Raw genomic sequence first — 13,373 nt, 5'->3', positions numbered from 1 at the left:
ATCTACACCTATTTTGAGCGTAGATTCACTTATTTTGCTTCGTATGTAGCCCGTACCAAACTCTTAAAAAAAGCTTATATTTGGGAACCGAGGGAGGGAGTAGTATTTATATTTATTTTGCTAATCCTTCAAAAGTTCTGCATGCAAATTATTCTGTTTCAATAAATAAAATTTGAAAAAGAAGAAAAGGGAAACAGAAACTTGTTCATCCACGCAACCCATGCGCCTCCGCCCCGCTCCAGTCCACCACCACCCACCAGCGCCGTCCCTCCCTCCGCACACCAACACGCGCAGAGAGAGAGAGAGAGAGAGAGCAGCGACTCGCGAGGCCGATAAGGCTACACGTGCGCGGCCTTCGTCTTCCCCGTCGCTCTCGTGGGCGTCCCCCTCCCCCTCACCTAGCCAGCTACCTCTGTCGCCGCGCGCGCGGAGGGCCGTAATCGCCTTGCCCTTCTTCCCCCAATCCCCACCTAACCCCCTCCGACCCCCGATTCGCCGAGCGCGCCTCCCCAGCCCTTCCACCCGACCACGCCGCCGCCCCCGAGGAACTCCCATCCCCACCGCAGCCCGGCCCGTCCCGGCCCTACTGGACTGGCGCGGAGCGGAGGAGATCTGCCCCGACCTCGGTTCCCTCCTCCTACTGTGGTGACGAACCCTAACTGGCCTGTACTGTTGTGATACTCTTGTTGATATGACCCAAGTACTCCTCATCCAGTTTGTCTTGCCTGATTTGTTTGCGTACTAGTACTAGTAATTAATCGCAATTTGCTGATGCAAAAGAGAATAAATTAGGTACGCAGGGGGAATAATGTTGATGTTCAGTTTTAGTTAACATGTTGCCATACCAGTATTACTAGTAGGTTCATGGATTTGAACCCGATACCTCAAATCCCCATTGCTGACAAAGCAACATGGTCGTTTTAAAAAAATAAAGTATGTATAATTAGGTGGTCGTAGATGTTGAAATCCGATCTTCCTATCTGCACTTCAGTTTTAATGACATAGGCTAGCTGCCCATTAATTTCTCGCATTTCAGTTTCATCGTTCTCCTTAACTGAGTGCTAGTTGAGTCTGCTTGGTGATGGTATGGTAATTGGATTCATAATATCGGATTTGGTAATGATATGGTCTTTTGGGCTCTACTGAGTGCTAGTCGACTCTGCTTGGTGACTCTGGTTTCCTTTGCTTGAACTTAGGCTGTACACTTACTCTTGTGGTATCTTTGTACATTTCAGAAAAATACGCACTAATTTCATATCATATTTGTTTTAATAATAGCTTCAAAATCTACAAGCTCCGTGTATTGTGAGCCCATAATTTTACCAGATAGACAAGCCCATCAGAAAACACACTCATCATTTTTTTTAAAATTATTTCCAGGGGCATAAACTAGCACGACCAACAGATGGGTAGCTACTGATTGAAGCTCGACCATTTGATGTGAACATTTTGCATTCCTTCAGTGCTTAAGATGGCGGTTGGACTAACATCCCAGCTGTTCCAAGGAGTCACTGCTACCAACAGATTCGGCCAAACCAACAATTTCTGTGGAGTACGACGAATAGCTGGTGTGGAGATGCGACGTTCTCCCCCATCCACTTCGTTTCCTTCACTTGCTTATGTATGCTCTCTTTCAGCCTTTCCAAAGCTAACAGCATTCAAACATTCTTCTTATTCTTTTTGTTACTAGAGGTCTAGGCGATTCTTTTTATCATGTTTGTTACAAGTCATTGAACTGCCAGTGTGTGTTCTCCTACATATATTTATTACCTTGCAAAAGTGTGAAGTATACTTTCATATTTGTGCCTAGTGTAAAGGTAGTAGCTGTCAGTTTAACAAAAGAGAACACATCTTGCAGAATAGGAGGCTGTATAAAATGTATGTCAGAACTCAGAAAGAATGAGCTATCCGTATCCAGTTCTCTTTCACAGGGCACCAGACAAGGCTGGCTACACTTTTCATTCAAATATTTTAATGTTTCAGTTTTCATCTAAGAAGATACTAGACTAAGAATGTAAAGTTACCCTTTGTTTTTCTGTGAATGCTGAGTAATACATTCCAGTTATATATTTATTATCTCATTTGAGCTGTCAAAATCATGCATAAATTTCTTAAATTGTAGATCTTTCTTTCTGTACATTAGTTTCACAAAATTACTCTACATTATACATCTTCCATTGGCCTGAAAACACTAAATCTGATAGATAGTTAACGAGAAGACCATACATACTTCAATGACATGGCACAACCACTTCATTTTTTCTAAAGCATAAAAGTAGGGGGAGAGAGTATAAATGTTGGATTACATGCACTCGTGATTCCCGCAGTCGACATATATTTTTAATCGGAACCATTTGGGATGAAAGCCATCATACTAACACCTCCTGAGGTCAGCTACAGCTCGAGTAAAATGGAGGCTGTTGTACTGATGATTTGGATGGAGAGATCCTTTTGTAAATTAAAGTTAACCTACATCTCAATAGGTTGAGAAATGAGAGTTAACTGTTGAACGACTACTAGCTGGCAAGAATTTGCCTGTGATGACACCAATTGCGTTAGTTGACTAGGCGACTGTGTTCTTTAATAAAACATACTCGTCATCATGAATACATGTCAGTTTAAGGTGTGCAAGGGTCATGTCTTTTGGAATACGGAACATTTCTATTTGCTAATACCTATCCTGGTACTGGCTTGAGTATATGAAACTGACACTTGACTGCGCCAGACAATCTTCCATATTTTATTTATTTATAGGTTGTTAGTAATATTGTTGAAAGCAAATCAGTTTCAGATGTTGTACCTTGGAGACATAAGTCAAAGCCTCACATTAGGAACAGAGGAGCTCTTCAGTTGATAAAATACTCCAATACACATGTATTCCATGACTTTAGCCTATGTTGGGTAACAGTTTAGTTATACTAGGTTTCTGTAATTCACTTTCATCGACTAAAATTTGAGCGGTGCCATTTGTTATAAGATACTACCTCTGTCTGGAATTAGTTCTCGCTGAAATGGATGTATCTAGACATATTTCAGAGCTAGATACATCCGTTTGAGTGACAAGTAATTCCGGACGGAGGGAGTAATTGGATGCATAATATGTGGAGGGTTGTCGGACACAATTGTTGCTCTATCATAATATATTTATGCATTTTAGGTTGGGTCGGTACTGTAGTCCTGATGTCACACTGGGTTTCTCCCACATTGCTATTGTCTATCTAAAAAAATGGTTTGTTTGCCTTGCAGGGGCAAGATTCCTTGGTGCATAACTCGTCCGGGAGGAACTACATGCCCATGCTTTATGTGCCTTATAGATATCGGGCCTTGCGTGTTAGATCTTTTGTCTTGCCAGTTGCTTTGAAGGAAATTCCTTTGGTGAAGAGTGCGTCATTAGTATTGACTAGGTAGCTCCCCTCATGGCATAATTTTCTTTTGAAATTTCTAGATTGCTTGGATAGTTTGCATGGATGATTACACTGAGTGGTTTGCCAGTTGACACTAATCTGGATTATTCAATTTCTGATTGACTATAAAAGGAATCTCACAGTAAATATTTTGTAAAGCAGAACATGTAACAACTATATTGTGGTTGGTACCTGGCAACATCTTTGACAGTTGAAGTTAAGATAATGAAGAATCTAGGGTGCTGATTGGATGCCTGAAGATGCTATCACATCTGTATAATGGTTTTTTCTTCTTCTTCAAAAATGATAATAATTAAAACATACTCCCTCCGTCTGAAAATAAGTATCGCTGATTTAGTACAACTTTTGTATTAAAGTTGTACTAAATCAGTGACACTTATTTTGGGACGTAGGGAGTATTAGTTAATGCACGAACATATTGGCCAAGATAGTTTGGCGGTAGTCTTGTGTGCTCCTATAGATAATTCATTAGACTCTTGGCTGTCCTGTTTTTCCGTTCTTGAAGTCATATTTTTACCATTTTATACTGTTTTCAGTCAGTTCATGCTTGAATCGCCACTTTTTAAAAGTTGCTTCTTTTGTTCTTTTGACAGGTCATGCGACACTTTACTTGCAAATCCAGCTACTGCACTCGTGGTACCTGCAATTGGAATAATTGTATTTGCTCTATGGGGTTTTTTGCCTCTAGTGAAGGACATCAGAAACCGTTTTGATGTATGTGCCTTTATGTTCAACCTGATTTTTTAACCTTATATTTATTGGCAGCTAAACAATCAGAGCCTTCCTTAATGTCCCTTGCAGCATGGAGGTAACTGGAAAAAGAGCCCTACATACCTAATTTCTAGTTCCTACCTTCAACCTTTACTCCTTTGGACAGGGGCAACACTTATCTGCAGGTATAGGCACAGCAGAGAGTAATGATTATTTCTTGCACCTATCTGATAGAAACTGCTTCCTCAGAATGTTTAGGTCTGTTGCTGAATTTCCCTTCTGCTCACACATTATCCTACAGGGGTTTGGATCCAGTCGTGTTGCCTTCAGCAGCAAGCCAAGCTGTTAAAACGCGCCTTTTGACTTTTGTGAGATCCTTATCGACCGTCCTGGCTACTGCATATATTATGACAAGGTGCAAATGATACACTCTCAATTAAAAGCCCCAATGACTGTTCGCAAGTTATATTTTTGATGATATAATCACGCAGACGCTTATGGCAGCGTTTCTGTTTCTTGATGCAAACACACTTACCGGATCTTGGAATTAGGCGACTGAAAATCTCTTATTCTAGCTCAACATCAGTTTTGTTATGTAGCAAGTGGATACCTTAAACCTGTTTGTCTGGTTGAGGTGTCATAGCTGTGGGCCATTAGCTGATATGATTAGTCATCTTTTTACCTATTAGTTTCTTTGCTTGGGCCTTAATCCAATAGTTCAAGATCTGTTGCATTTAGTTAGGTAAGATTATTACTAGAATCCATTCTTTCTTTTAGCTGATGTTTTTGGGGCCTGTCTGTACAAAAGGGGAAGCAACCCAATTGAAATGAACTAATAAAGATTAAACCGAACTATTCTATCACCGTTATGTCTCGTCGTCTCTCCCTTGCCAAAGCACCTCCGTATCTTCTCTCTTCTCCAATCTACCTACTGTAGTCTTTCCCCACTGTCATGTCGTCTGAGATTCTCTAACTTATTGAAGGTAAGTCTGAGAGCTATTATGATTTGTAGCACAGTGGGGCTATAGTAAGTAACCTGCCTTTAGATCCCATCCCCCCAAACCACACAGTGCCAATATTTATCCAAGTTTGCCCCCTATAATTCAAACTACCATGTTCCACTAATGTTAAAATTATTTTGATTACTTGGCTGCTTTTATTGGGTTTTCCAGTATTATAAATCATCTGTAATTAAACCAACTTGACTTGTGCCCACAATTTTGATCCCCAGCTTAAAAAGTCCCAAACAAAATCACTAAATAATCAGAATAATAGGCACTCATGATTGTACCTGAACTAGCACGTTGCCCGTATGTCGCTACGGAGCTATAAAAAAGACTAGGGATTGGACTACCGGCTTAGGAGCTCGTCAAAAGATGTTGGTGTTTTGCAGCTGTTGCACAGTTCATGATTAAGAAGAGAGCAAAAATACAATGAAAGATCATGTTGCGGAAGTTGGAGTCTTAAGTGGCCATAGTAGGGCCCTTCACAATATTTAAAGTGAGACAGATTTTTGAAACTTAGGAGAACAGGCATGAATAAGTTCACTGCACAGGATCATGAATTGGCTAGGATGACACAGTCTGGTGTCCCGTTTTTTTTGCAATTTGCTCACTCTCTTATGTTGTACTCCATATAGAATTAGAGGAATTTGTCAGGAAGTGAAACTAAAACCATGAGCATGATTTATGGCGGGGTCGCATTTCCGCATTTGTTACCTAAGTTTTTTTTAACAAGAGTGCTATTCTCACATTAAAGTAGTACTCCCTCCGATCCGAATTAATTGACGCATCCTCTATACAATCACCCTCTAATATGTACTAATACCGCGTCAGTTAATTTGAACCAGAGGGAGTAGTATATTTGTTTATTTGTGTTATGTATGACATGGGAGTCAAGGTACATTTGTTTATTAAAGTCTTTCGAAAGGTTGCTGGTGCACATGTGGATAGAAATGCATTTGTTTATTCATTTGTTGGTAACATATGTGAACTCACCACCAACTTCAACCTTTATAAGTAGGAAAGAGAATGTGTTGACTTCCTTGTAAAATGACACCCCCCTTCCGGTATTTATTTGACTGCTCCTGACCAGTTTAGAGAGCTACAGCACATATTTTTTACTCTAGATATTCGACAACAAAGTTCCTTGTAGTGCTCTACTGCCGTAGAAAGAGGTTTATGCAAAAAGTGTTGAGATGTTATGTAGAAAATCTACTCTTGTTTGTATGGCTGGTGGGTTACTTATGTCTTAGTTTTTTATCCATGCTTCCAGTTCTAACATAATTTATCTTCTCTCAGCTTGATTCAGCAGGTACAGAAATTTCTAGTGGACATACGAAGCCCCAGTGATACACGAGCTGTAAGAATTATTTCCTTATATCACAGTGATTACGTTGTTAGAATACCTACTGTTGTTCTATCAGCTGGATTTCAGTTCTAGTTATATAAAGGATTCTATCAGCAGGATTTCAGTTTACATTATGATGCATTTGTTTCTGAAGGAAATAGTAAATGGATATGATGCATATTTAAGGGTTTGTAGGGATAAGCATATATAAGGATGGGAGTTTGTTGGTGGGGGGGATTCTCTTTCTGCAGTATTCTGCAGCACTTTTACTGACTTCCTATGAGAATTGGGAGAGGTGGGGGTGAAGGTTGTATATCAATTTGTTGAAGAAGTCTTTTTCCTGGTTTTCTTTGTAGCGATTCCGTTTGGGAGGTTAGAGTTTATGAAGATAGAAAGAATGATGTTTTGATACTTTTTTTCGAAGCGTAGATTGTTATTCGAAATTATATTTACTCTTTGTTTTTGTAGACATTATTGAATACTATAAGTCTGATGCTGCATTAAGTACTTAATATCTTGGATTAAACTTTCTCAATGTTGGTGCTCTCAGTGAAACTGATGCTAAATTTGATATTCGGTCTTATTAAGCTGGAGTACTTATTTTTCATTGTACTTGTATCATATAAGTTGCCCCTCAATTTGTTCCAGTACTTATATTGCGCTGTACTTATAGCATATAAGTTGTCCCTCAATTTTTTCCATTGTTGTAACCATACTTATGCAAGTCTGTCTGTGGCAGATGGGGTTGGATTTTACCATGAGAGCTGTTTACACTGGTATCTGGATTGCTGCTGTTTCTCTCTTTATGGAGTTGCTGGGTTTCAATACCCAGAAGTGGATAACTGCTGGAGGTTTCGGGACAGTATTGCTTACGCTTGCTGGTCGTGAGGTACTGCATTTTTGTTATTGGTAGTGTTAGCTTGTTCTGTACTTTTTTTTGACCAAAATAGCTTGTGCTGTACTGATTACTATGGTCTTCCATTGCAGATTTTTACAAATTTCCTCTCAAGTGTTATGATCAATGCCACCCGCCCATTTGTAGTGAGTGAATGGATCAATGCAAAGATAGATGGTGTTGAGGTATCTGGTATTGTTGAGGTCAGTATTTTGTATGCTTTATTTGAACTTCCTTGAACCATCTAGCATATGATGTGGATTTGCTGTTTTCTTTGTTCCATTTTGTGGACCAAAGCAGGAACCATCTAGCTAGGAAGTTATTCGTCCCACAATTCAGAATTTCATGAACTAATATCAGCTACTACCTCATACAAGATATTTATACGTTTCATTCTATCTTTATAATTTCACGTAATTTGATTTTTAGCATTTTTCCCATAACCAGACCTTTATTTATATCCACTGATATTAGTCCCTTATACATGATATTATTGATGTTTCATTTTGTCACGACACCAAGTAATTTGCTTTTCAGCATGTTGGCCTGTGGTCACCAACAATCATTAGAGGCGATGACAGAGAAGCTATATACATCCCTAATCATAAATTCACAATGTCTATATTGAGGAATAACACTCGGAGAAACCATTGGCGTATTAAGACATATCTTGCTATAAGCCACATGGACGCTGGAAAAATTGGTGTAAGAATTTTGAATAAATCCTGCACATTACATATTTCTCTTTAACTGTGTATTGGTGCATTAACTCTTAGGACCTATTTTAACCATGTTTTTCTGTTTTTTTGGTAGATAATTGTTGCAGACATGAGGAAAGTGTTGGCCAAGAATCATCATATTGAACAACAGAAGTTGCATAGGAGAGTATTCTTTGAAAAAATTGATCCGAAAACTCAAGCTCTTATGGTAATTTCTTATATTAAGCAAATCCATTTTTTCATTTAAATACAAGTCATAGGTGACCCTTTTAAAGGGCTGTTTGGTAGGACAGTTATTGACTTGGCTAGGAATTGTTGAAGAAAGATGGTTCTAGATGGGAAAACACGAACGCCATTAAGTCATATAACTTGAATGTGTTCACATTGCACATGTGCATTGATGGCATAAGAAAGATGGTTCTAGATGGGAAAATTTCAAATGGCCGGTGGGGAACTTGATGCTCGTTTAGTTAAACCATAGTATTTATTAGTGCATTTGTATTTACATTTTTCTAATTTATCAGTACTAATTCATTTGATGATCATGCAGTACATTTACTGGGAGAAAGTGCAGCCAACAATTGTAGAAACATTTGATCCCTTATCGTCTGAGTACCCACTGATGTTTAATTGGCCTGAAATTGAGTCTCAAAAGCATGACGAGTATGACACATTGAACTGGCGTGTCCGTACGCTTTTGGGCCTCAATTTCAGGCCAATTAAGCATTAATGAGTACTCATATGATAAGGGATTAAATGTTTCTACAGCTGTTGGCTGCACTTTCTCCCAGTAAATGTGCTGCATGATCATCAAATGAATTAGTACTAATAAATTGAAAAAATGTAAAACATATGCACTAATAAATACTGTGTTTTACTTGAACGAGCGCCAAGTTTTTCACCGCCCATTTGAATTTCTTGCCATCCAGAACCGTCTTTCTTATGTCATCAATGCACACGCGTAACGTGAATGCTAACCAGTATATGACTTAATGGCGTCCATGTCCTCCACCAATTTGTAAAAGCGGTGAGGAACATGCTTGGTGGAGTGCGGTGCTAAAACAGTGCTAAAGAGAATCAATATAGCCCTCCCCACGAAGTCATCATCATATGTGTCAGTCTCGACAATGTTTCTGTTCAAATCGTCTATTACTATTTCACCATTTTTTCTATTCACGAAATGAGGTGGCACAATTTCCTTTCTGTCCTCTCCTACTTCAGGTAGCACTTTCATGACATCCTCACCCTTGGTTTCTAGTCCGAATATGTTATGACCGGTTTGGTCTATACTAGGAAGAGGCCCACCGGGCATTAGTATTAGGGGCTTGGCCCACAAGTTATCTTAGGCAAGTTATCTTAGGCTAAAGTTATAAATACTCGTGTAAGACATCGTTTGAGAGCAAGCAATAAGAAGAATATTATCTCCTATTGCCCGGCTCCCTGAGGAGCCGGAAACCCTAGCCGCCAACAGCCCTAACCGCCGCCGCCCTTCTCCTAGCTCGCGACGGCGCCCTGCCGCCGGCGCGCCCGTTCCTCGCCACGCCCTCCTCCATCCTTCCCTTACCACCTACGGCCTAGACCTGGTAGAGTACTTGATTCTACCAGAATATGTGGAACACATCATCGTAACACACTGTTATGTCACCATTCTTAGGTTGCAAAAGAACCTTCTTTTAGTTATGTCATATGCTTTAATCATATATTTGAGCAGGTTCTTCCGCATTAGCACAATAGGAATTTGCAACATCATCTACAAACTAGTGCCACGAAGCCAAAGAAGTTGTTTAGAGTTAAATTTGTTCACCAAAGTGCACCACTAACCTTTTGGGCCTCAATTATCAATCTGTTTTAGCTTGTCAAAACTTAAGCATGAAGAAACCTCTAATCTGCAAGTTGGTTGCTGGTGGTAAGGACTAGTTACCTTTTTGTTTTACTGGTGTCTCTTGTTTTCACATCTGCCTTCACCCTTGTTCAACGGGTATCAAGATTGTAGGCTTCTTGTGCATGCATAATTTTTTATATTCTTGAAATATCAGAGCACTTGCCGTTCGATTGTCTTCAGTTTTACATTGTGCCAAAATTTGCATCCTTATAAGTATCTTATGTATCGTGCTGTTGTGCTGTCCTGCAGATATACATATCCTGCTTTGTGAAGACATCGCATTTTGAAGAGTATCTAAATGTCCAGGTAATTTATTCTGTATCTGATGCTCCATATTCTCCTTGCAACAGATGTGGGGGCATATTAATTTGTATATAGCATATACATGGTGTGATAAAATTGCTGCTCAGTTTAGGTAGGACCAGTTGTACCAATTGTTTTGATGTTCCTTATTGCAACAGGAAGCTGTTATGTTGGATCTTCTTACAATAGTTGGGCACCACAGGGCAAGGCTTGCCACGCAGATCCGAACAGTTCAGAAATCATATGGCAACGCAGACATTGACAACATTCCTTTTGGAGAGGATACATATAGTCCTCGTGCACGTGGCCGTCCGCTCCTGATCGATACTTCTGCAAGGATCAGTGACGACAAGAAACCTCCTCGACCAGTGGTAGCACGTGAAGATCAGAAAGCAAAGGTGGCCAGTGTATCAGCGGTAGAGACAAAGTCAGATGCACCTGATGGTTCTAGTTTAAACAACTCGGAGAAGCAGGAGGAGAAAAAGTTGGTTCCAGACGATGCTGGGTTGAAGAAGGATCATGTGAAAACAACAATACCATCTCCCACAACTCCATGGGCAGATCCTGTTGCGTCTACTACTTCCAAGACTGATGAAGGGAAGGCTCAAGGATCAGAAGGACAAGGGGATGGTTCTTCAGTTGCTACGCCAAAGAAGGAATCTAGTAGACCTGCCTTTGAAGACAACATTGTTCTTGGTGTAGCTCTCGAGGGCTCGAAGAGGACACTCCCAATCGATGAAGGAATGAACCCTCATCTATCGCTATCTGAACCTGAGCAAGACGCTGGTTCGTCGCCTAAGAAGAAAGGTCAAAGCTACTCACTTTCAGGCCAAGAGAAGGCGGACTAGACAGGCGACGGATCCATGTCGTCGGATCTCTATGAATGATTTGTCACCAAGCCGACCTTTTTTGTGCGCTTGTGCAAATGCAATCAGTCACTCGGTCATACAGCTAGCTCTTCTTTTTCCATGTTTAAGGGCATGAATACATGTTTATTTCTGGGAACCAATGTACCTTAGGCATCGATCGCTGTCAGGCTTGTGACGTCACAAGAGAAATATTCTGTACATATGGTGCATCTGCTGGCTGTAACGATCTTCTAGATAAAGTTGATTTATGTTGGTTCTTGGTGGTCTAGGTGGATTCTTGTGATATTGGAATCATGTTCCGCTGCCATCAGCTACAGACTGACTGAAATGCTCTGCTTGATGCAGAGCGAGTGTGTAAAGGGCATTTCGAAACCACTTGACATGCAAATAGCATCCGAATTGGGTGGTCATGTAGTACATGGATGCTGTGATGGATGATCGATTTCAAGATTTTTTTGAGAAGACGTACATTTACATATGATGATCGGTAGAATGGTTTTACATTTCTGAATCACAAGTCCGGAATAATTTAGGCCCAAAACGGAGTAGTAACTATTTTATACAATGGACACACATGAACTTGTCACTGTGAAACAGAACATGGACATAGCATGATCACATGATTTTTAGTGTGTACTCGCATGATAAAAGATATGTTAAAATTGTTTCTGAACGACTTGATCAACACTTATCACATGCTTAGCAAACAAAAATTATATACAGACCCACACATACTACCTGCCTTGAGAATTAGGATGTCATAGGCCCATTGTTTACGAGTGTAGATACGTTTTCTTCCATATTACTTTCAATCTATAGAATATACTCCGAAATATTGGAGGAAAACATAAAATTATGATAAGCAATTTAGTATACTGCCTTCATCAAGATGCCCATAAAATCTAGAAGAGCCACCCCCCCTGGATAGTTAGACAATGGTTTTGTACTTTTGTACAATAAATTATTGTCCTTGTGAGGCTAATACAATTCTTTTTCATTTCAATTAGATTGGACCCACACTGCTGTTGCTGCAATAGAAGCATTGCCAATCGTTGGTTTGAGGCAGAGATCTCAGAGCTCTTTAACGGTTCTTGTAATTAAGACGGGTCGTTCATTCGTAGAAATTCAACAGTGAAAATTGGTTTATACTAATTTTCAACCACACCACTGTGTTCTTCTGCCTGTCGCCAACATTGCCCCTATGGTCATGTGACCTAAATTTTGGATTTTATTTATCAAGATGACGCGATTACGAAACTCTCATGGATTTAACTGCATCTAGTTATCAATTGTCATACCTGATGCATTTTATATACGAGAATGTGGTCTTGTATGTGATCAAATTTTCTTGGCTTTTATTTTTGACGGCGCTGCTAGCATGAGCAGTGTTTGTTTCGCACATGCATGTTCTGTCATTATTCAGTGCGGTGTTTATGTAGAGCTAATTCAAAAGTCTTCAGCTAGCTTCTCACCCTTGCTCCTTATCCCCATCTCCTGCTCTTGTATCCCTCCCCTGCTTACTGATTTCTCTCGCCAAATCTCATTGTATCCCCAACTTGTACCCAAATGCCGGTATTGATCCTGAGTGTTTGTCTCATCTCTCTGTTTGGGTTGTGACACCAAGGTAGTGGCCCTGCAACTTTGCCCGTCATTTTGACAACCAGTTTACTTTCTTCAGATTTATAGGTACACTCAGATCCATTCCTAGGTATTGAATAAGTCTTGAAAGGGAGTATCTATGCACCGGACGTCCATGAACTTCTCACCATTCTTCATGCAATTGGCATTCAACTACTCACTTCATGATGTTTTCACCATTCTTCTTTATTTTTCCTTTTACAAGAGGAACCAAAAAATGGAAGCAGACTGGTCACATGATTTGTGTGGTGTGCACTCCAATGCTATAACAGTTTTTGAATGACTTGTTCAACACTATCTGCATGTTTAGCTGAGAAAAAAAAACTATACATAGACTTACTATATATACTCACCTACATTGTGAACAAAGGTGTGAAAAGTCTATTAATGTAATGAGTTTGGATTTGTTTTCCTCCATGTTAGTTTTAGTCCGTGGTATACTCTGAAATATTGGAGGAAAACAAAAGAGCATGGTAAGCACATACTTTTTGCGGCGGCACCAAGATATTTGTAAATTTCAAATACAATCATTTGAGCGAGGAACTTGAGTTGAAATACCACACAGAGCAAGGAAGGAGAAGC

The 13,373-nt window shown here is 39.9% G+C and overlaps 1 protein-coding gene across 2 annotated transcripts; it reads left to right on the top strand.

Moving 5' to 3' along the window:
• Positions 1-308: 308 nt before the first annotated feature.
• LOC125506976 (mechanosensitive ion channel protein 2, chloroplastic-like) lies at positions 309-11,410 on the top strand. Of its 2 annotated transcripts, none has more exons than XM_048671685.1 (13): positions 309-666; positions 1,381-1,621; positions 3,247-3,404; positions 4,019-4,139; positions 4,227-4,321; positions 4,438-4,551; positions 6,437-6,497; positions 7,225-7,374; positions 7,473-7,583; positions 7,918-8,085; positions 8,194-8,307; positions 10,231-10,287; positions 10,443-11,410. In XM_048671685.1, exons 2-13 carry the CDS (start codon positions 1,472-1,474, stop codon positions 11,130-11,132), a joined length of 1,989 nt encoding a protein of 662 aa, XP_048527642.1. In that variant the 5' UTR covers positions 309-666; positions 1,381-1,471; the 3' UTR covers positions 11,133-11,410. The 2 variants fall into 2 exon arrangements, with proteins under 2 accessions (XP_048527642.1, XP_048527641.1); XM_048671684.1 differs by having other exon boundaries at positions 310-645.
• The last annotated feature ends 1,963 nt before the right edge of the window (positions 11,411-13,373 follow it).

The sequence above is a fragment of the Triticum urartu genome, chromosome 5 (genome assembly GCF_003073215.2).
Source record: "Triticum urartu cultivar G1812 chromosome 5, Tu2.1, whole genome shotgun sequence".
NCBI lineage: Eukaryota > Viridiplantae > Streptophyta > Magnoliopsida > Poales > Poaceae > Triticum > Triticum urartu.
This window is presented reverse-complemented; position numbering and strand designations above follow the sequence as displayed.